The 22,412-nt window shown below is 46.5% G+C and overlaps 3 protein-coding genes across 9 annotated transcripts in view; all 3 read right to left on the reverse strand.

Annotated features, from left to right (window-relative positions):
- Window positions 1-1,304: 1,304 nt before the first annotated feature.
- LOC147231812 (uncharacterized) lies at window positions 1,305-3,735 on the reverse strand. Its single transcript, XM_086150949.1, has 4 exons — window positions 3,473-3,735; window positions 2,304-2,411; window positions 2,111-2,212; window positions 1,305-1,957 (listed from the first exon to the last, which is right to left on the reverse strand). The coding sequence occupies exons 1-4, from the start codon at window positions 3,665-3,667 to the stop codon at window positions 1,871-1,873; spliced, it is 492 nt and encodes a 163-aa protein (XP_086007075.1). The 5' UTR covers window positions 3,668-3,735; the 3' UTR covers window positions 1,305-1,870.
- Window positions 3,736-4,150: 415 nt separating this feature from the next.
- On the reverse strand, window positions 4,151-5,163 carry LOC147231813 (uncharacterized). Its single transcript, XM_086150948.1, has 4 exons — window positions 4,932-5,163; window positions 4,679-4,783; window positions 4,483-4,584; window positions 4,151-4,391 (listed from the first exon to the last, which is right to left on the reverse strand). Exons 1-4 carry the CDS (start codon window positions 5,121-5,123, stop codon window positions 4,302-4,304), a joined length of 489 nt encoding a protein of 162 aa, XP_086007074.1. The 5' UTR covers window positions 5,124-5,163; the 3' UTR covers window positions 4,151-4,301.
- A 2,425-nt stretch (window positions 5,164-7,588) lies between these two features.
- The window catches only part of slc4a2b (solute carrier family 4 member 2b), a 35,777-nt gene continuing 20,953 nt past the window's right edge, over window positions 7,589-22,412 (reverse strand). For 3 of the 7 annotated variants that reach the window (XM_086150942.1, XM_086150941.1, XM_086150944.1), the window contains 21 exons: window positions 22,127-22,350; window positions 21,509-21,612; window positions 20,582-20,799; window positions 18,690-18,826; window positions 17,759-17,848; window positions 17,073-17,253; window positions 16,516-16,651; window positions 15,201-15,402; window positions 15,010-15,118; window positions 14,699-14,883; window positions 14,347-14,557; window positions 14,063-14,269; window positions 13,835-13,983; window positions 13,314-13,508; window positions 12,622-12,852; window positions 11,134-11,223; window positions 9,552-9,718; window positions 9,202-9,455; window positions 8,753-8,922; window positions 7,864-8,037; window positions 7,589-7,742 (listed from right to left, as the gene is read on the reverse strand). In XM_086150942.1, coding sequence (XP_086007068.1) covers window positions 7,662-7,742; window positions 7,864-8,037; window positions 8,753-8,922; window positions 9,202-9,455; window positions 9,552-9,718; window positions 11,134-11,223; window positions 12,622-12,852; window positions 13,314-13,508; window positions 13,835-13,983; window positions 14,063-14,269; window positions 14,347-14,557; window positions 14,699-14,883; window positions 15,010-15,118; window positions 15,201-15,402; window positions 16,516-16,651; window positions 17,073-17,253; window positions 17,759-17,848; window positions 18,690-18,826; window positions 20,582-20,799; window positions 21,509-21,612; window positions 22,127-22,350 — 3,515 coding nt within the window. In that variant the 3' untranslated portion in view covers window positions 7,589-7,661. Of the gene's footprint in view, window positions 7,743-7,863; window positions 8,038-8,752; window positions 8,923-9,201; window positions 9,456-9,551; window positions 9,719-11,133; window positions 11,224-12,621; window positions 12,853-13,313; window positions 13,509-13,834; window positions 13,984-14,062; window positions 14,270-14,346; window positions 14,558-14,698; window positions 14,884-15,009; window positions 15,119-15,200; window positions 15,403-16,515; window positions 16,652-17,072; window positions 17,254-17,758; window positions 17,849-18,689; window positions 18,827-18,966; window positions 19,130-20,581; window positions 20,800-21,508; window positions 21,613-22,126; window positions 22,351-22,412 lie in introns of those variants that run through there. The other 4 variants (XM_086150943.1, XM_086150946.1, XM_086150945.1 and 1 more) reach the window with 4 other exon arrangements.

Below are 22,412 nucleotides of genomic sequence, written 5' to 3' on the forward strand. Positions count from 1 at the left end.
CAGATAGGTTGTTCATGTAACACTAAGCCTTATCGGACAAATAGCTCAGAACACACTTTCAGTTTTAAATATGTGTCGACATAGCCATCAACTAAACTGAAAACGTTTACACAAGATAATACATGAATGTGGCAAATGATTAAATCTGCAAGTTCCCCTGAAAGCAAAAAGATAAAAGATTCACATCACAAAATAATCCAATCCTGTAGAACACAGATCATTGCCTAGAAGTTTTATTTACTGAATCTTTTATGACTATATTTACTATTTTATTCATTCCCAAACTATTTAAAGTTTTGTAAAATTTGTTTTGATTGCTTTTTTTTAAAGAATATGAGCATGCACTTCATGTGTCCTCACAGTAACTTGAAGAATATGATGAGAACAGTGGGTGAAAGATACTAAGCACATCCAAAAGCCCAAGGGCAAACTGCAGGTGCACCTTCAATGGGATCATAGGGTGTGAAGTAGACTAATTACATTTATATAAATACCATACCTAGGCACATTATTAAATTTCCATTAGTCTTCCGCGATTTCATTTTAATTTAAATCTTCAGATTCATGTTGACCCCCCCGACTCATCTTATGAATACTGGGAGTGGCTTTTTGATAACACAAGATGGCTGCCGCCGGCGTCGCCGGGACACCTTGTTTTCTTTTAATTGAATCGATACGACAAAAATAAAGGCACATCGAACGATACGAACGATGTATTTACTTAAGAAGATTGTCAAGTCAAAGATATTGCCATGAGAAGAAACACGTGTTTGTCTGACGAAGGGGGGATCGACGAGCGGCGTGCAGTCTGTTTACGTTTCCCGAGTTTCCGCATTCGTCACGCTCTACGTCTCTCTGATTGGATGCAGATCTAGCCAATGGCGTCATACAAAATATATTTTCGCATTACTGCGATACTAAATTACACATTTAACTTGATCTGTTTATTTTAAATTTGCTATAAGTGTTATTTGTTTTTCTCTTGTTTTATGTTTTGGGTGTTTTTAAGCGCTATTCAGAGTGAATCATACACGAAAATACATCCACTAAGCAATTCGTATTCTCATATTCAAATGTTAGTTATAAAGCACTGTAGGTTAATTTAAAATGATATATACATTTTGGACTTTTCATTGTCATTGGGTTATTTTTGAGTGTTTCAAGACATGCATAAATGATGGTTGGATGGATGGATGGATGGATGGATGGATGGATGGATGGATGGATGGATGTGAATTTCAGAAACTGATATGTCTGATAATGATGGAAATAATGAATATCTAAGTATAATAAGCATGCAGTCATTGAGAATGGACATGTATTTATTGGATGTAACATTACAAGCATTATTTTGACGAAGACTCTTCTGATGCAGATATTTAAGGGGCTGGAATGTGTTCGATGATATGTGTGTGTGTGATCAATTATCTCCTTACCAGTTCTTTGATTTTTTTCTCCTGAGTTGTTTTCAATTTGGACAGAATGTGAATAAATCCCCTTTGTTTTGCTTGCACTGCCAACACGGTTCATTTTTGTCATAATGTTTACACTACCTATTTATTGTCAATACAAATCCAAATACACTGTAGACAGCAAAGTAACAATTTCATTGTACAGGGAAACAAATTTCCACACTGAACATATGACAATAAACACTTTGAATCTTGAATCTTGGACATGTCGCTCCCGGACTCACTTCCATTTAGTTTCTAATGTCATGGCTCAGAAAGTCCCCGGGTAAAGACACAGTAACAGGGACATTCATGTTATCTATAGAGTAATAAGTCGGACGTCTTTGGCATTTCTCTGAAGTACTGTTTTCATGAATCATGTTATTTCACAACATGTCGTTTCTTTCACTGTTCCTTCTTCAGCCGGTGGTTATTGCGAGCAGCGTGGCAGACCCGCTGTTGTAATTCATTTTTTCGCAATGCTCTTCCCTGGATATCCTCATCGCCTGGAAGAAGAGAGAACCCCGATTACAACATCATTCAATTTCTCCAAGCCTATGGATCATTTCCCCAAAAGTGATGGTTAAGCATAATCTTCGTATAGATATCATCATTCTTTACTAAGACAGAACGTCAAAAGCAGAGCTGATTGAGGTCACCGGTGTTAGCCTTGGTTTCTGGATGCAGTGAATGTAGGGCCTGGGGTTGGATTCGATCTGGTTGTCCACCGTTTTGAAGCAAACCGCACAGTCCATCAATGGCTGTCAGAAAAACAGAATGCATTCATTGCAATGCCCCTGATTTTTTTTTTTTGGGTGAGAAATGGCAAAAAAGAAACCCCACAAGACTCACTCTGTCATTCCTGAAAGGACATCTCTGAGGATCCTGCTCGCTCGTTCCCTTTGCACACCTGGTGGGCTTGAGGTAAAAGTGGTGGAAGAAGTATCCCACTCTGTTTCCCTGCAGGAAGATCATAAGAATATGATTTGCAAAGCAAAGCCACAGTTGGGGAAAGACCATTTTAATCCTCAGGGAGATTGCACCTGGAATTGATTGCTTTTATGACCTATTTTAATATATCGATAATTCATTTGGGGCGTTTAAAGCAATTCAAGTGGGTGATAAAAAGTGGTACGGACAGCAATAAAATCCCACTCATGATAAAGTTTGAGTTTGAAGTGTCATCGGCGACCTACTCTAGGCTCTGCATCACCACTTGGAAATATACAGGTTTATTATGATACTATATACAGGTTTTTTATCATATGACATACACGTGCACTAAACAAGCTCATGCGCGTGTAATACCAAATTTCACCACATGAGAGAGTCATGGGTGTTTTTGTGGCAAGTTTCTCATCTAACTAGCAATTTTTACTTTCAGTTTCATATATATTTTGGACGCATAATCAAATTAACTTAATTTGGAATAAAAAAAAAACAACATTTTTTTATAATTCTACCCGGGAGCATAAACCTGTTTACGTGAAGCCCTGAGAGGATCAGCCTCCCTTTTGGCTGCAGAAGCTTCATGAATCAGGCTTGTGGAATGAAGTATTAGACCTTTCACACACTCAGTAAGTTAGCAGCAGAGGTTGGATTTTGAACTCAGTTTCAGCTTGTGATATTCATGTAAACTACTGATAAGAGGGTCAGAGGCGTACTGCTGGCGGGTCCACACCAGCGGATACATCAACAACAAATGAAATCAATAAATTAATGTGAGAGTTTCTTTTTTTGTTACAATTAGGTCGGTATTTCTTTACACATACACCTGATTTATGCATTTGTTTGTTGTTAATATGTAATTTCACAGCCCCGGTGCTGTTTATAAAGTCTATAAATGGAGACGTAGAAGTCCTCCAACAGTTCCTCATCAAAAATATGGATGGAAAAAAAAATGAATAGTAATTTTTCCAAATTGAAATTGAAAAGCGCACACACACAAACACACACACGTACGCACACAAGCAGTTTGTCTGAAGTTCCCTGAATAAAACAAGAGGTGGTATCTGGGTTACCTCAGTGCTGGCCTTTCTCATAGTCGTGAAAAAACGAAAATGTTGCTGCACGGCCGTGTGTGAGTTGAGGTGCATCAAAGCCAGATCCACCCCCCTCCTGTAGTTGTCCAGGTCGTCGTAAAGGCCCTGGGCTTCGGCGGGGCCGAGGAAAGCTCCGGCGCTGATAAACAGCAGCAGCGGCAGCGAAACAGCCATCTTCCTCCGACGGTCTGAACCCTGGACTGAGAGGAAGCAACCTCCTCTGTCTGACCAAACAGATCACGGCATGTTTTGACAAAACCCACTCTCAGCAGGGGGAGTTCCCGCAACACAAACTAAAACACAGAAGTGAAATCACAGCTTTGTTTGTACTTGCAACGACAAAGGAGACTCTATCCCACATTCCTGGAAATGAGCCTGTTGTGCAACACAAAGCGTTTGGTCCCGAAACAAGAAGGAAGGTCGGCCAGGGCCCCCCGGGGAGGCCGGGGGGTGAGTCCTCCTTACAGGCCGCCCCGAGGGACCGACAGGAAAATGGGCCACTTACGGGAAACGTTTCCCAAGTATCTAACGAGGCGTGTAATGTAACACACACACCCCTGAACTATGTGCGGGGATGATGATTCTTTTATAAATATGCCTCCCGGCAGCATCTCAACAAAGGTCACCTGATGGAAATGAAAGACGGGGAAAGACAGCTCACAATTAATCAACTTTATTCATTTTGTTCGCTCAGTCTTACATTGTTGCGCCACATATTAGTGTAACGAGAATATTGGGTAGCATATGGATAAGTCAGCTTTGAGACATTTGCAGGATGACCGGCGGACGGGACAAGCGGCGTCTCCGCTCACTCCGTGCCTTTGGACGCCAGGATGGTCGAGGCCCCGACGCCGTACGCCATCTGCTGGCAGTGCTCCATCCTCTTTGTCTTCATCGCCTGCCATTTCAGAGGAAAATTCCCCCAGTTTGGGTTTGCGGATTTCGCGCACAAATAAAAGCAGAAGGGATGTGACGGGGGACGGACTGACCTCTGTCAGGGCTGGTTTGTGGATGCAGTGGATGTACGGTTTGGGCTCCTGTTCAATCTCCCCCCGATATGTTTTGTAACAAAGGCCGCAGTCGATCAGCGGCTGCACGGACGCACACGAGACAGAGGCGGCGGGACAAGTCAGAATGAGTTCACCCGGCCGGCGGGCCGAGTCCACGCGCACGCTCGGCACTGACCCGGTCGTTCCTGAAGCCGCAGCCCGCGGGGTCGGCCGTCCCCTTCGGACATCTAGTGGCCTTCAAGTAGAACTGATGGTAGACGAAGTTCACTTCGAAACCGGCCTGGGGGAAGAGGCAAGATTAACTTCCACTGCGTTCTTTGACAGAAGTCTTTCCGTTGATGCGAGATTGTTCCAGGATTCAGAAACAAGCCACAGCTGAAAGACATGATTAATAGTGACTAACAGCGAGCAGACATGGCCTGACGTACCTCGGTGTTGGTCTGCGTCAGACTTCTGAAGAACAGAAAGTGATTTTGAATCCCGGCGTGAGAGTGCAGCTTCTCCAGGGCGAGATCCACTCCTCTCCTGTGGGTCTCCGGCAGAGAGTTGTAGGCCTCCTGCGCTTCTACAGAGAAAAAGAAGAATCCCACGGCGAGCAACAACAGCAGAGACGTAGCCATCTTCCTTGCTGCCTCTGCAACAATGGGACGCGCACAAACAGACCACCCCCCTCTGTGCGGAGAGGGAGAACATCCAGCCCTCTTTTTCCCGGGAAAAACATTCTGCCTTTGCAGCCAAGTGTTTTGGTCAGAGTTTGTGAATGAGATCCTCCTCAACATCTCAGAGACTGGCATTTTACTTAAGTTAAGATTGCAGCAAAAACTTTAGCTTCAATCTCAGACAGATGGTTTTCAGCTCTTCACTTTCATGACCGGTGTGAATAAATCAGTTTTACATTCCAGACTTCAGCATGATATATCTCGACATTGCAAAAAAGCCTTCTGGCCTTGCTTCAAATTTGTTTTTCCCTCATATGACAGAAACACAGACATACTAGATGGAGGTGGGCTTGAGTTCAATAAATCGATTTTGCAAAGATTCTTTGCGGTCGTTGCACGTTTGCTTTGTTTTACGCAGCAGCGGCAAATGGTAGGTTTACATGGAACAAAGTAGAAGTGGGTTTAAATAAAATATCGATTGAATCAAATTTTTTTTTCCCACAAAATTGAAAACACATGAGGAGCAGAGCCAGGTTAAATAGAAAATATTTTTATTTGCCATCAATATTTGAACCATAAATGTACAAGGGAACATCAGCAATAGCCTACTGGACTTTATATTGCTTTTGAAATGGATCAACAGATCTCAGCACTTCATGATTTCAACGGACATATAGACGAACACAGAGCACCTCCACTCCGTCCGCAGGCACGGTAAAAGGGAAAACTGACACCGGACCTCACCGTCCACTCATAAATATCCCCACGTGTTTGCGGCCGTGATGCAGCCAAATGCGCGTGGACGTTGAAAATCCCAAGTCAACTTGATATAAAGCGATAATGCCTCATGTTGCAAAAGATAAATAATGGAAAGAGGTCTGATTTGATGAGCTCTCTTAAAAGTGCAAATCGTTGTAACATGTATGCCTTCCTTGCAAACAGAGCGGGTAGTCGCTGCTGATCGCCTCGTGGTCCCACAGGCACTTGAGATTTTGTGCAAATTTGTCACACCAAACAGGCACAAGATCGCAAAAACATAAAGTCGGGCAGTCGGGACGAGTTCCTGAAGCGATTAGCGTCGGACGTGAAAATATACGCTTGCGGGTGACGGAGGACTTAAAAGTCGTGTGATTCGACGTGTTCAAAGCTACCGACGCGGCTCACGCCGGTACAACACAGACAGGAGAAAAATGATACACATGATCCTTTTCTTCTCAGCGATGCACGGATACCGAAATCGTCTGCGCGGCTTTTCGTCGAAGTTTGGTCGAACGTGACCGAAAAGCTCCCGTGGCCGGCTGAGTGGAAACGGGGCGCTTTCTGATAAACGGAGGAATGTAGAGCGACGGACGACGCGCGGTGTTAACCTACAGCGGAGGCGAGATGACTGGACTGCAGCTCGTTTGACCACGGCGTTATTTACACGACACATTTGGCACTTGGAACAAACAAACCAATAAATTACAGCTACTCCCACAAACCAAACACACCGGGGTGAGACTCCAAACTCCACACGACTACATTTAGTGCCCAAAACATGAGTCGAGACATTTAAAGCATATCTATCACGCCATTAAAACTACAAATGTGTGATGAGAAAATGGTGACCTGGGGTTGGCGTAGCAGGATATTAGCAACGTCGAAGCCTTTGTTTGCTCCTGAAGGTAAATAGAGACTGACGTCTGAACTCCCGGCGAGCAGAGAATCCAATGTAAAAGCTCAGCTATTGTCTCATGTGCTGCATTTGAGTACAACAAAATGCATTGTTACAAACAAAGAAAAAAAAAAAAATTACTCAATCACAGGTATTTTTAAGATGCAAGCTAAAACGTTAATATAGAAGGAATTCAGGAAGACGTGGAGGAGAAGAAACGAAAACAATCGGTTATTGTTCGAATTTGGTGTTTGTTAAAAAGTGCTACGAGCGTCGGGAGGCGGGGAAAGTGATCGGCTGTCAAACCAAAGACAGAATGAGTAAAAACGCCTGTCGATAAAACATGTCCTTCGTAAGGCGCTTGGTGAGCATAAAAACAGCCATGGGGGGGAAAAAAAAAAAAAAAGGAATAGTCATCAGTCTGTGAATACAAAAGGACCGAATCCCAAATATTCTCCACACAATCAATGTGAATCAGAGCAACCTTCCAGGGCGGGACAACAATCGGTGTGCAGATGATCAATGAAACACCATGACTTTGATTTGGTTTGATTGTGAATCTCCCCTGCCAAAATATACCAGCTTCCCCTTCCCGGTGTCGCAGACGAACGCCTCCACCGCTGCTCCGTCTCTTTCGGCCGGCAGGTCAGAGACAGCTCAGCCGTGAATCGGCGTACGATGGCGACGAGCAGGCCGACGCGCCTTCGGCGAGGGTGGTGGCGAGGACGAAAAGCGGCGGCAGTGTGGGATCTAATCGCCATTCCGAGTACGGGGGGGGGTTCATTGTGAGCCGGACGTCGTTCTCTCCGACAGATGCGGTCCGGCGGGGAGGAGCCGGCGGCTGGTTACACGGGCATGTGCATCTCGGAGTATTCATCGTGGCATTCTCGCTCGTCGAACGTGGGCTCTGCGTCGTCGGCGTCCAGCTGGAAAAACGAGGACAACGGTGTCAAGAAGACCGAGGGCGGATTCTGCAGTTTCCCCGCGGACTTGGAATTCAAAATCAAGAGCGGTTGCGGCAAGAGCGCCCCCCCGTGGCGGACTTACACACGCCATCTCTCTGGGCGTGAAGATGCGAGGCAGCAGCAACATCTTGACGGGGACAGTGAGGAGGAGGACGAACGGGAAGGCCAGAGACGCCTGGGTGGAGATGACGGCCCAGAGGACCGCCAGGCAAACCAGCTGGATGCAGGTGAAAAGGTGCATGCGGAGCGTGCGCACCTAAACAACGACAGCATTCGGTGGGTAAGAGACATCACGGCAGAGAGGCTGATGGAAAAAAAAAATCATCACAATAGGTTTTCAAACTTGTCCTTAGCGGCAGAAGTTGTGAAGCAGTTGGTTTGAGCTTAAATTTGATTTGACCGACCTATTTGAGCCGTTTCTGAACTTAGCGTGACCGGATTAGAATATCATGAGATGAAGCAGAGATGAAGATGTGGAGGACAGAGAGGAGCGGGAAGGAGTCCGGCAGACGGACGCCACGTGTTAGATGCTCTGGAGATAAAGTCAGACTGAGAGACATGGTGAAGATGCGGGTAGAAGGATGCTGAGGTTGGAGTTGCCAGGCAGGAGGTCTTGAGGAAGACCAGAGAGGAGGTTTATGGATGGATAGAAAGAGGACAGTTGGTGTGAGAGGAGATGATGGAAGAAGATGATTCGCTGCGGTGACCCCTGGAGGGAGCGGCCCAAAGGAGAAGAAGAAGATTGCAATATCATGTAGATGTCATACAGGAACCTCCTGGGAGCATCTCTGAATTTTATCTAAAATAAAAGTCAAAGAATTGGACAGCTGCACCTTCTCGGTTATGCTTAAAAATGCTGTCGTTACTTTGCGAAAGCAGAGGAACCGAAGAAATGCGGTAGAAAACACATCCCTCTTTACTTTTTCTTTCAAACGAGTAGCTGAGAACACACATTTCCCCACGACACCCACCTTGCGGACGTAGGTGTGGTCCGGGTGGTACTTTGGTGGCATCAACAGCAGCATCATTCGCTCGGTGAGCTGGATGCCGTTGAGCGACATGACGCCCATGTAGAGGAAGATACCGAACAGCACAGACAGGGGGATCTGACGGAGAAGGTCGCCGATCACGATGGACAAGCCTGGGAGGGGGAAAGCACAAAAAAAAAAAAAAAAAAAAAGCAAAAAAATAACTGACATTGACGGTGACATTGTCACAAACAATGAAAATGGCAATGAAAATCTAGTGTCTCAGAAGACGGAGTGTTAACACGGTTTTGAATCATTTTAAGTCACTAACCAGAGAAACAGCGTGGGTTAATTTTCTTATTTATTTCCGGACATTTCATTTGTTGACAGCAAAAACCCAATAATGCGTTGGTATCTTTCAGTGACTTTCTACCCCGGTGTTTGGCACTCACCGACCATGATGGCCACCAGCAGCCCCGTCACCCTCTGCTCCTTAACCTCCTGGATTCGGGGTTTGTCGCCGGGGGCAACCGCCTTACTCATGACGGTCAGGGCGTTAACGTGCGTCACCGAGCGGACGGTGGCGGCGGCCATCCACGGCAGGCCGAACAGAGCCGAGCTGCCACCCAGCACCACGATCAGCAGCAGGTCCAGGTGGAAGCCGGACCCCTTCACCAGCTTCCTCTCCTTTTTGCTCACGATCAGGCTGCGGGGGACGGAAACGAACCCGTCCGAGTAGAGATCAGATCGACGTCCGAGAACGCGCGGCGCTCTCGGGCACGGTTCGCGCGACATTACTCACGTGGTGATCTGAGTCTCCATGAAAATAAGGATGAACACCAGCAGCGCCGGCAGGCAGCAGGCAAACATCATCCAGATGGGGAAATCGCCATTGCTGCCCAGAGGACTGATGATCCAGCCACGCTTTTCAGGACTGGTCACGGAGAGACCCTCGGGGACGCTCAGTTTCTGGAGGGAGAGAACGGGAAAATCTGCGGCTGAGTTAAGTCGAGGTGAGGCAGGTTAATTTAAAAGAGCATTTCCTACTAATATATGCTGTTTTTGTTGGCTTGTGAGTGATATTGTAAGTTCTGACAGACAGGAAATGGGAATTTAACACTTTAAGTTGGAGTGTGAGTTCTGTTGCATCGTCTATTCATAGGTAAGACAAGTATTGTCCAAATAAATGAGGCTCTGGGTGGAGGAACCCTTATTGCTGGGGAGCATCAAGCCCCAAGACGGCGCTCGAGGTGGGTGAGAGGAATGTGACAAGGAGGAAAGCCATGGTTATGTGTTCCCAAACTGACTGGGGAATACAGGAATGGGTTCCACTCAACATGTGGGCTCATTCTGGGCTTCGCTCTGCACTGAGTCCAAACCTCAGCAGCTGCTGGTATAGATGATGGGTCATTAGTAGCACCGTAGTGGGGGGCCCATATATCCAGGCGGTTGTTAAGGGAGGATGATCTTCTGAGGGCCCTGAATCTCAACCCTCTCAATGAGAAACAAGCAATGAATGAGGTTAGTCCAAGGAGGACACCGCGGAGATCTTTAGCACAGTGTTTCCCAACCTTTTTTGAGCCACGGCACACATTTTACATTCCAAAAATCCCACGGCACGCCACCTAATGAATATGTCTAAAACATTTTTTAACGAATCAGCATGAAACCGTAGTCTCAGTTCACTTAGTGTGAAATCTAATGTGTCTAATATCTGTAGATTCATCACGTTGCGATGCAAAGTTCCCACTGATGTGCAACTTTTCCAGAACACTTTTTACGATGTCTGAAGACATGTCATCAATATGTCTGGAAATGGTATTATTTGAGAGAACTCGGGCTATTTCTTTATCGACGCCAGAGCCGAGCATTTCTTCTACAATGATTTTGCCGTCCGGTAGTATTAATGTTTTGCTACGACGTGTGGCTGTTTGGATTTAGAGATGAGTTCAGCAATTTTGTAGCAAGCTTTCACTGCTTTCTCGCTCGTCTCGGTAGTTTTCAACAATGCTGCCCGTTTGTTTACGCAGATACAAGTACTTTTTATTTTAAAAATGTATCATGTAAGGCGTCACTAATCCCTCTGATACACAGACACACAGGTTAATTCACCACCCGTTGCCATGGAATGGGCACGCTGCCCACATAGACATAGGAAGACACATTATTTGCGTTGGATAAATAATTTTCGGACCAATCGGGTGAAAGTGGGCATTTTTCCACGGTACACCTGATGATCTCTCACGGCACACTAATGTGCCGCGGCACAGTGGTTGGGAAACACTGCTTTAGCAGGTGCCTCAAGCCTCAGAGTCAGTTGGATTGGACCGGCCTCGGCAAAGGAGTCGAGGACAGGCACTCACATCAAATTCACCCAGACTTACTTGCGTGTACGTGTCCTCCACGCTGTAGTCCACCAACACCATGATGAGGATGGCAATCGGCACCCCGAAGTCTCCGATGATCCTGCGTAACTGAAAAAAAAAACGGTTTTGAGAACATGCGTTCCTAGAAGACAAAAGCGACGGGTCCTAAATCTTCCGAACATCTACTACCGTTTCCTTACACGTGTCTAACGGCGGTCTGCTTTGGGAGATAACCTGCAATGCAAAATCTCAACAGCGTCTTACAGTCAGTGCAAAGGCTCAGACTCAACAATGACTCCCGACATCTGTTTTGGATTTCTGAGGAAAGCGTTTGTTCACAACGGATTTTCATTTCGGAAATCCAAGGTGTAGCATTTTCTTAGGAAAGTGTGATTTAGTTGGAAAACGCGGCTTCGAGGCACTCAGGTGTCCTCCTAAAAAGAAACCCAAATGAACTGAACGCGACGTATGTCGATGACAAATTCCCACAGTATTTCGTCTAAAAGTGAAATTAGTTTAGCAGCTGTGTCAACAAAGGCATTAAAACCTGGAAGACAAACATTTATATCCTGAAGAATCCTTTCTTAGCACTTTGCTGACACTTCAGTCCAGTACTGAGGTGGTGATATAAAACAGATAATATATGATTTTGGATATTTGCTGCACGGCACTTTCACATTTTAATCAATACATGGATGAATTGGATGGCTGTTGTCCTCTAGCCTGGGTAAAAGGTTCTTTTAATTCTTTTCAATTTTTTTTCCATGGGACTGCAGATGGAAATCGTCTCTCCGGCTAGAATCTGTTTTTTTTATCGAACCTTGGATGGAGACATTTCGAATTTCTGTCTGTTTTTGTAATGTCGCGTTCTGTTTGTTTAGTTTGGTTTTTTTTTTACTGAGAGCCTGACTTTTTTTTCCCTCAGTTGCAGAATATCATTTGCCAGCACCTTTCTTGCACCTTTCATTCCATGAGTTTAACATGGAATCTAACTGATAGCGACATTTAAAATCACAGTTCTCAGCCACAGATTTCTAGGCTTCGGGAGCTCTCACACCGACAGGGTCGAGATGCACTGATGAGATCTAGCCCTACTAAGAAATGCCTGAAAAGTAATTTCTTAAGAGGACAGAAGCTCCAGGGTCACTGAAATATCAATCTGTCAGTTAACTGTTATTCCGAGGGGAAAAAAGAACCAAAAAAACAGTGTGAAGTTTCCATTTCTCAGGAAGGGATGTTAACACACCTGCATGCTGTTTGGATTTCGGAAGATTGACCCGGTCTTGAAGACAATCTGATTGAAGGAATTAAACTTTATAGTGACTTTTCTTGTGAGCATGAACATTCAGACGCGGTGATGACGAGACGGCTCGGACAGAATCTGTTCATCTCTCAACCGGTCGATCACGAGGATGCAAGTTCTCACTCTGCCCTTTATTGGAAGACCGTAAAATGAAAGCTATGCTGAAGGAGAAACAGGTTATCACAAGGCGTCGGAGTCCTTACTCTTCCGGGGAAGAAGGCGCTGTTCTTGAACTTGCGAAGGTAGAAAGCGATGAAAAAGGTCCCGGCCATGAGAACCAGGGAGAGCAGCGCGGTGTTCGGCTCCCCGACGCCGATCTCGGTGCTGTTGGCCGCTTGCAGGGAGACGTTGTCCGCCGAGGCTTCCCCTTCAGTGCCGTTCGGAGACACGGTCGTGTTGAGCGAACAGCGTTTCAGTGGGTGGTCCTTGAAAATCTTTCCGGAGAAATGAATAGGAAAAGAAGAGATTATATTCACGCACATTTCTTTACGCAGCAGACGTTTATGCAAAGATGACAACTAGACTGTGATCCCTCAGTGCTTATCAGGCCTCACACTTTAAGGTGTCTTGCACACACTTTCCAGAGGGAAAATAGTTTGTTAGGAAGCCAAACATCTTTCAGGTCTTAATAGTCTTAAACTTCCACAAATAGCGGACCCTACAAAATCATAAGCCCGGATAATAGTTTGAATCTCAATCCATTTAACTTTCAAGGCCAATCAGTCAAAAAAGATTTTGGGTTTACTTGTTAGAAAAACATACTCATTTCGACCCTTGGTTCTGAATACCATCCAAAGATTAGTCCGTTCAGTTTAGCGTGAGGGACGCAAACACAGCGGCGTGCCAACAAAAACTTTCTGTAATCAGGAGTTGTTATTTAAAGTCTCAGTTGTACCCTGACAAGCTTAATGAAGGTCTCGCAGATGAAGATGAGGGAGATGAGGAAGGAGAAGATCTCTTGGGTGAAGCGGGACACGAAGCGCACGAGGAAGCTGCCTTCAAAGGCCACGGTGATGATCACGATGACGATGAGCCAAAACCCGATCCAGACGCGACCGGTCAGGTACTCCATGCTGTTGGCTGTGCAGAACTGCCGCGAGTCAGGAAAATGTGTTAAAAACACGCAGAGAAGCCTCAAAAAACATTTCTTAAAAAAAGCTTCTCTCGCTCGGGAGAAGCTGGTCTCAAGACAAACGAGTCGTTCGGGAGTTGGGTGAAACCGCTCATGTTCAACCGAAACAAAAAAAATTCACAGTCAATGCATTGAAAATGTGCATCAGCTCCTGATACACACCACCTAAGGTATTCTTTCATTGCAGATAATGAGATATCTGCAGTAGTGCTATGGAGGATTACTTTAAAACTGAGAAACCGACTGTAAAAAAAAAAAAAATCATATATCTCGCCAACACTTACACTGTAAAAGGCTTCTTCAAAAACCAGGAGGGGTCCAGAGAAGCCCACCACCAGAAGGGGCTGTGCTCCCAGCAGGCAGAAGACCACACCCTGCACTGCAGTTGAAATAATCAGCTCAGAAACACCGATCAGACCACCGGTCTTCTCACCTATCGACAGAAAGCAAATCGGCCTTGTCATTCTCGGAGAACTTGTGTCATCATCTTGACTTTACCAAACGCTGCTCACCCAGTAGACCTCCGAATGTTATGGCTGGGGAGAGGGCGGCGAAGTAGATGAAGATAACGGCAGCCATGCACTGACTGTTCAGGGCGTCCTTGAAGTCGCTCATGTACTTCGGGTAGCGGCGGCGTACATCGCGTATCAGCCCCCCAAAAGGGCGTCCGGTTCGCTGCAAGGGGTCGTCTGACTTCTTGAGAGGTGTGATGAGGGCTTCTGAGGGCCGGGAGAGAGCAGGGTATTCGCCTGATTTGAAATAACATATCAATTCTGGAGTCAGCGGAGACATCTACCTTTCTCCTCCAGGCTCTTGGGTTCTTCGCCCATCATTTTGACTTCCTGCCTTTTGCGGAGCATCTCCTGCTGGAAGCGAGCTACGGAGCGCAGCAGCTCTTCGCCGCCCATTTCTGATGGGGGCAGCACGATGCTGCAGTCCAAAAAGCTGTTGATGGCATTGAGCAGGTCTTGCCTTTCATCCGCCAGGTAGGCTGCCTCGTGGAATTGCTGAACGGCAATTCGGACAAAAATCAAAACCAAACATTGGCGCAATAACGGCAGACCTTCGCCCGGCGTTTCTCCAGATACGCAAGTCTAAGCTAATTCACTCTGGAATGGATGGTGCATCTTTAAAAAGGCCGTGCTCACCTTGTCTGACATAAGTGTGGATATAGACCGTCCGATTTGGTGGTAGTCCATGCTGGTGGTGGGGGGTCCCAGAAGAACAAAGAGGAACCTGACAGGCACGGGGACCTCCAAGACCGACTCCAGCTCTACTGCCTCCTGCAGCCGCACAAACGCCATCGTGGGCTGCTCCAGGAAGTCCACACAACCTGCCATTCCACGACACGGTAGATTCAACACTCATCAATCCAACGCCCGGGACGGAAAAACGCGTGCTCCCGAGTTCATCCGACGCGCGACGGCTTGTGTGGTGTTGGTCGACGACGACGACTCACCCACGAGGACAACGGTGGCCTCCGCATTTTCCGGAATCTTCTCAAGCAGCTTCAGCTCATGTTTGGACTTGGACCGATGCATGCCGGACACGATGGTGGGCTCCTTCTGCTGAAAAATCAAAACACGGGGCGCACGCTGTAGAAATAACGCCAAATGTTTGCGCGTATGAATAAAAGAAATAAATACGTACTTGCACGTCATTCTTGTCCACGTCGATGCGTGTTTCCATGTCCCCTGTGCTGTGGACAGTGCCCATAAGGGGATCTGTGACTGATGGCTCGGGTGGATGGGTGTGATTGGCACTATGGTGGTGGGTTATTAAGCTCCCTAGGCTGGCAGCAGAGATGTTTCTAGGGAAGGGGCTACTGTACTCCTTGTCATCGCTCGGGTGACTAGGGGAGGCAGGCAGAGGGAGAGAGAGGGTGAGGAGAAGGAAGAGAGGCAGCGACCAGGCATGAAGCCACCTAGTAGTGGGGAGCAGCAATAGGGAAAAAGACAATTTAAAAGACGTCCTTGCTGATAATTCTTACAGGTTCCACCACAGTAAAGCACTTATCGAGTCATTTCAGTATCAACATTTATCATTTACGTACCTGCCACATTTAATTTGCATAAGTCGTCTTTTAGAGATAGGAAACAATAACCGGTTTCAGTTGACAACTGGTTCCAAATTGTTAATCCGGCAAAACCGTATGTCTCTGAGCTGAGCAACCTCTGCTGCTTATGTCTCTTGCGACAAAAAAAGATAAATATCCCGCATAATAGCAACGTATGCTCTACAAGGTAGATTTGTAACAAGTTTCCAATTAACAGAATCAATAAGAACTGTGTTATTGGGAAAAAAAACTCTGCATTACCATTCGCTTTGTTGCCGGTGTGTGCGCGTACGCGATCACATGTGAGCGAGCGTGTTGTGTGCTTGGCAACATGTAAATAAGGGTGGGTTGAAGTAAGAATGACGGAATTCATGTGGCGAGTCATGCAGAACTGCTGATTTGAGGGAAAAAGTGACCCTTAGGCTCAGAAATATACCACAAATGACATTTTAACTTTACCACCCGTGTCCACTATTATATCCCTGTCACAAAGCTAGTTAGCATAATAAACCTAAACGGGTGTTTTGGTTGTTTGCCCAATCCATTTTAAAAGACCTAAAAGGAGGACTTTCCACCTGATCATAATCAAACTTTTCTGGTGAGGATGTTATGACACAATGTTGTTGAGGGTGATTAAAGATTCATGACAGAAAACCCAAGACCGAAAATAACAGTGTCGTAATTGCTCTTAGTATTGCGGTAACATGGTTTCTTTTTCCGCCAAAATAACCCGTCAAGAGCTCTGTCAGATTCACTAAGGGGGAAAAAAATGTACCAGTGGAAAAAAAAACAAAAAACAGCTTAATCTTTCAGGATTCGGGGCGGCAGAGGAAGTGAACTCAACAGGTGATATCCGTTAAATTGAAATCCCCGCGGGCATGTTTGTTGCAGTCCAGTGCTGCCAGTCACCTGTGCTTAAGCAGCAGGGCCCTCAGGACATTAGCCCGGTCCTCAGCTTTGATCTGGTCAGAAATGATCATCTTCTCAACCACCTGGTGGGCAATGCCAGGCAACGTCTTCTGGTCCAGGTCCAGCAACACGGCACCTGCAGCAGTGCGGGGACAGACAAACACGACTCAGATTCAGTTTTAAAAAGTTCAAATACTTGAATGGTATTTAATGTATGCATTTCTGGACCTTTTCCCCCAATTAAAGTTATTTTAAAAAAATGACTTTGCATTATTCATTTAAAACCACAGCGATGTTTATTGGCGCTTTGAGTATCTTAGTGGCAGCACTTGTTTTTTTCACCAGAGCTACTCAAAGCTTCAAACCAGTGCTTGTGTTGGGAAAACTGTGGGTCATGTTGGACTTTGTGCAGAACCCTGTTTATATGAATTCATATCCTGGACCTTCAAATATGGTATAAACAATAAGCATTTTCCTAACGTGCCAGACCGCACGAGGTGTACGCTCCACTTTTCACATTCAAAGTGGCGGCATGCACGACCGTTTTCATCCCCTACCGTGTGAAATGGTCTTCCGGAGCTCCAGCAAACTACGAAAAGACAGTGAAGCGACATGCGGTTTCCCCCAGCGGTCCGTCTCCTCCTCCACGTCCTCCTCAAACTTGATCCAACGGGCCGTCTCCTTCCACTGCATTTCCTGATTCTTGTCCATGGTCAGCTCGTTCAGCTCCACAAACACCTATTCGCGAGCATCACCACATGCGGAGACATTTCAGACGCAGCCGATATAACTGATAAGGTGCCGGGACGGAGCGGTGCTCTGAATGTTGTCAGTTGGCACGTGAACAGCAGGTTATCAGGCAGGTTAACATGAAAAGAACAAAAAAAAAAAAAAAAGACTTCATGCTTACCAGACGATCAGGTGAGGTATTTAAAGCACGCCACACTTGAATCTTTTTCAGCATTAAAATGTGTTTGTGGGAGGCGGTGATGCAGTAAAATACAACTAAATCTATGAAAAAAAAACATATCCTGCCAGGAATCTCTCAAAACTCAAAATATTGGTTATATTTTGATCTACTGCAAACCATGCTGGTCAGTCAGCAGTAAATCCTCTGCAACGACAGTCCCAAAACCATCCGGAAAAAGTTTCCTCCCATTCACCGTCGTGAGCAATACACCCGCGGCATGCCTGTGAAATCACGCTCACACAGGTCAAACCTGACCGGGGCGACCGGCCTCACCTTCTTGTACTGAGACACTGGGCTGGCGCTCATGTCTACTAGGACGCCTTCTGGCCGAGAGGCAGAGCGGTAAACAACCACCGGTAACGGCTGGAGAAGCGAGATGGTGTAGGGAAAGGACTCAAATTTTGATGCGACCGACAGTGGTACAATGGACGGGACCTCACACACACACACACACACACGCACACACACGCACGCACACGCACGCACTCGCGCTCAAAGGTAACTCTCCCACCACACACACCTAACAGAGAGCTGTTGTTTACCTGGGCAGCCAGGGGCTCATAGCGGTGTATGTGAATGTGTGCGTGTTAATAAAACATGGCTCTCTCTGAGGAGCTGCCAGTGTCCGGTTACCAAAGCTCCCCTCTTTTTACCTTTCCGTGTGTGAAAGGAAAGAACTCATTCATCCATTTTTAATCACCCCCCCCCCTCCGACCCCTCCCATCCCACCCCACAAACAGAGGGGGCAGTGCTAATTTTAATGAAAGGACAATAGGGGGAAAAATCCCAGGACTTAAAAGGTTGTTGTATTTTCAGCACGACTTCCAGGCCAGAAAATGAACCGGGACTTTTCTGCCCCTTTGAAACAACCTCGATTTATAAACATAAAAACATGGTCATTTTTAGAAATTAAAAAAAAAACAAACAAAAAAAACTCAACTAGCTGAAATGCTTCGACTTGCCTTTGATTTACATCCAAGTAAACAGAACTGGATTATTGTTAATGATAATAATAATTGAAATGCAAATGGTTTTAGAGTTCAGGCTGTGAAAGTACAGCTCGCTTAAACTGAACACGGAAAAGCAAAAAAAAAACCCCTGTCGTGTCTGCTTTTCCTTAATCTGTACTTTGAGCACAGATGTTCCAAAAAATGCATTTATTCCTACAGGTGTGTGAAAGTGTGTGGGTGTGTGTGAATCCCACCTCATGGGGGGTTCTGTCCTGCTTGCGGCTGCGTGTGGTCGGCTCCTTGTGGTCCTTGCCAGTGTGCACCACTTGGCCTTTGGTGCTCTTTCTGACCAGGTGTCTACGCACACCGGGGACATCTTCGAAACGATGACCTTGGGTCAAAGAGCGCAAGGCGTTAAAGAACAGAACGTCCGGGCGAATGCCAGTCCACTCAGTAAGACATCGCTTTGCCTCGGTTTCTTAGTTGATAAAAAGGGAAGCCGACGAAGAACACAAACACCCGCTGACTTACCTTTACCAGAGCTTGTACATCGTATGTAGCAAACTGTGAAACTTTGGATGTTCTTCATCGATGTGTCCACTTGTCTAAAAAAAATACGAATCACCCGCTACGCTGTTCCATCCGGTTTTAAATGCGCCGGCTCCTCAACCTTCGCTGAAAAGATCCATGGTGAAGGTGATGCGAAGTGCGAGGGGTGTTAGCAGGCGTGTGAGGCCCGACTGGACTCCCGCAGGACAAGGAGGATTTGAGGTGGGTGGAGGTCTAGATCTGGCACGACTCTCCGACTACCCGCCGCCACCCTCTTTGCTTAAATTGGAGTGTGCGACGTGCGTGAGTTTTGACAAACGGTGAGGGATTCATGACCGGCACCTGACCTGTTTGGTGCTTAAGCCATCAGAATGCATCAGCGAGAAGAGGAATAACTTTGCTCAGGTCGGACAAAAGGGGAGGAACGGTGATGTAATAATTCCTATTGTTGAGCAGTAGCCAGAGACACTTTCCCAGGAGGAAAAATGACAATGATGATGAACCTGCAGCGAGGCTTGACTCTGTCACTAAGCTCCAAAAATGTCTTCAAATCTGAACGATCTCAAGCCTGATCCTCCGTCTCCAATCCCTCTATTTAACCTTTAAGTCCCCCGCGCACCCCTAGACATCCCCTTGTTTCTTTCCACTAATTATTCTAGGTCGTGACCTGAGGTCCAGGTTTTACAATTAACTACCATGCTGGCTCTGGCCCGGTTCCAGGAGCCTCAGCTGACAGCGGGAACAGCTAATTTAATAATGTAGGCCTGTCTGACGCATTCTGTGATAAGCTGCTGTTCACCGCTGAGGGGTCGACTCCCTGACATCCATCACCCCGACCATGAACTCACTCGTACGCTAAGCAGGGGCGTCCTGGGGGAGAAGGGGCGCCAGCCACAATTTGGACCTGGGATGGCCCCAACACGCCTATTTTTCCAGAGAAACTAAAGCACAGACAGGTTGCCCCGCTGATTCCACGGTACAGTGGAATACCTGATTGTTTGGTGAATCTACGGGGATAAAATATCCAGAAGGCAAAAAAGAGCCGAAGGACGCAAAACAGCGAGAGCAACTGCGGAAAGAACAGAAAATGCGAACAGAAAACCCTCGAAGAAAACCTTCAGTTGTTTTCCACTTCTCTCTTTAGAGCTAAAAATGATTAATTTCAATTAGAAATCCCATGGTGGGTCCTTTGACTCTTTTTGAACCACTTGTTCATTTTCCTTTATTTTTACTAGTGTATAATTTAAAACTAGAAAAATGATCCTTTTGCACATTGAGCAATTGGCTAAACAAAGTTTTTTTTTCAATCTTTTAAATTGACAAAACAACTTTGGCCTTCACCTTCAAAGAGTGCGGCTAACAAAACACCAGTGCCACACAAGCAAAGGGAATGAAAGTGCAGTTTTTATAATGCCCCTGTGAGGTGCTTGGAACAATCTATTCCTTCCAGGGAACACATATGCAAGCACACCACACGTACACACACACACACCGGGCACACACACACACACGCACATACAAACACGCAGACACAATTGGTACGAGAAGCACATATCTGAGCATCAAAACGACAGAGGGACGGCGCTGAGGTACTGACTCTTGATGCCGTCCAGGTCGGCGGAGGCCAGCGTCTGGGCCTCGCTCTCGTCAGTGGGGATGCGCTGGTACTTGGCCTGCTCAGCCCCCGTCATGTTGCCTGTGCGCCGGCGGTCCTGCAGATCGTAGCTGCGGCCGGTGGAAGAGACGCGGGCCAGCGCTGGGTGCTCGGCGGGTGCGGATGGCGGCGAGGGACTGGAGGGTTGTGAGTCTGGCTTACTAGATGAGAAAGAAGAGGAAAAGAACGCTGAAGGATGGTGAAAGTGTCAAAAGAATGGCCGCGCAGTTCTGAATGATAAAAAAAAAACAGACAAACACTAAACTCTGGATTACATGATTCTACAATAGGTATTCCATGCAAAAGAAGACACTGAGCTGAGTCAGATCCGGTGCAAACCTTATTAATACAAACTCCGGATACTCACAGTCTTTTCAGAGAAAATGTCCAAAGTCTTGCAAAAATCTATTTGGTCATGTATATTCAACTGCTTATCGGGATCTTTCATAAATACGAGTCGCTGCGCCGGGATAGCTCTCGGAAGGACAGAACCGCAGCGAAGCGCGCATCTTCAATGTCCCCCCTGCTCAGAATCAGTGCTCACTGTGTGGAAAAGTAAATGTCATAGGTGGAGCTCGGGGCTGCTGAGGTGTTCTGCCTCCTCTATAGTGACAGGTGATATATGGATCTCAAAGAGGATTACTGGGGTCCAATGGATCCTGCCCAGCAGGCCCACTGGATGCCTGAGACATGGTAACGTACAATGTGGGCCTCACTGACATGAGCGTAGGCAGCTCGAGCCAATCGGAAGAACGTCGCTTTGCGAAAGCAGCTCGGTAGCGGGACGAAAACGCGCATCGGGCAATCGTGAAAGAGGTTCGATTGCAAGTGCTGGAATCTGCTTTCTGATCTTTTAAAAGGCTGACTCACTCCGTGGATGTTGAATCTTCGGTATCTGCTCCCACACCAGACTGCGGTATAATATCAAGTTCTCGAGCCGCGCAGGTGACCTGATCTTCATCCGAGACGAAGAACTGTAAAAAGAAATGCAAAGGCTGAAGGTATTGCTATTGTTAGGAACAAACTTTTGGGTGAGACGACGTAGACCACGCAAGAAAACAAAACAAAACAAAACAGAGGACTTTTTATCCCGCTCCAACCGTGACTATCAAATCCTAAGACTGGCTGTGCAGATCGATTTTAAAATGATAGCTTAACATATTACAAAACAAAACAACTGCTCGCAAGAGGGCTGAGCCGATGATTTTGTGCGAATTATCCAAGATAAATTTGCAAGATAATTCCGCAACATTACGGTTTAATAGTTGAACTGACAAACTAAATATGGAACTCACTGCTGAATGATTGAGGCTGTCCTAAAATATTCATAAAGGAAAATATGATAACGTGGCAGCAACGAGCGGCCGTGTTGGGTGTCAGATGCACATGGCGGGGGGTTTACAGGAGATTCGGTCTCGTCGTAGGGACAAGCGCGGCTCTTGACTGCCCCGATAGCCACCGCGACTCGACTCAGAAGGCGACGTTTACCTCCACATCCTTGGGTTTCTCTGGGTCAGAGACTGCAGATGCCGTCTCCAACTCCTCATCCTCTTCCTCCTCGTCCTCTCCTTCCTCTATGGCTCCACTGCTGGGAATGTGACTGCTTTTATGATCTTTGTCCTTTCTCTTCTTCTTGCCGCTTTTCTTCCTGCGCCCCTCGGGGGGTAGCTTGGATAGAGGTCGGTGGATGTGGTGGGACGAGTGACGGTGATCTGAGGGCGAGATCGGCGGCAATATCAGCCGCTTTTCATGTCAAAGCCCCTGTGGAGAATTC

This window comes from Fistularia commersonii, chromosome 8 (assembly GCF_037954325.1).
Source record: "Fistularia commersonii isolate RoL2024-O1a breed Wild chromosome 8, RoL_Fcom_v1.0, whole genome shotgun sequence".
NCBI lineage: Eukaryota > Metazoa > Chordata > Actinopteri > Syngnathiformes > Fistulariidae > Fistularia > Fistularia commersonii.

Coding starts and splice junctions, on each gene's coding strand:
- LOC147231812 (XM_086150949.1), bottom strand. CDS start 3,667: ATGGCTGTTTCGCTGCCGCTGCTGCTGTTTATCAGCGCCGGAGCTTTC. Junction 2,213..2,303: donor GTCCTTTCAGGAATGACAGA/GTGAGTCTTGTG, acceptor TTTTTCTGACAG/CCATTGATGGACTGTGCGGT. Junction 1,958..2,110: donor AGAAACCAAGGCTAACACCG/GTGACCTCAATC, acceptor CTCTTCTTCCAG/GCGATGAGGATATCCAGGGA.
- LOC147231813 (XM_086150948.1), bottom strand. CDS start 5,123: ATGGCTACGTCTCTGCTGTTGTTGCTCGCCGTGGGATTCTTCTTTTTC. Junction 4,585..4,678: donor GCGGCTTCAGGAACGACCGG/GTCAGTGCCGAG, acceptor GCGTCCGTGCAG/CCGCTGATCGACTGCGGCCT. Junction 4,392..4,482: donor ACAAACCAGCCCTGACAGAG/GTCAGTCCGTCC, acceptor CTGAAATGGCAG/GCGATGAAGACAAAGAGGAT.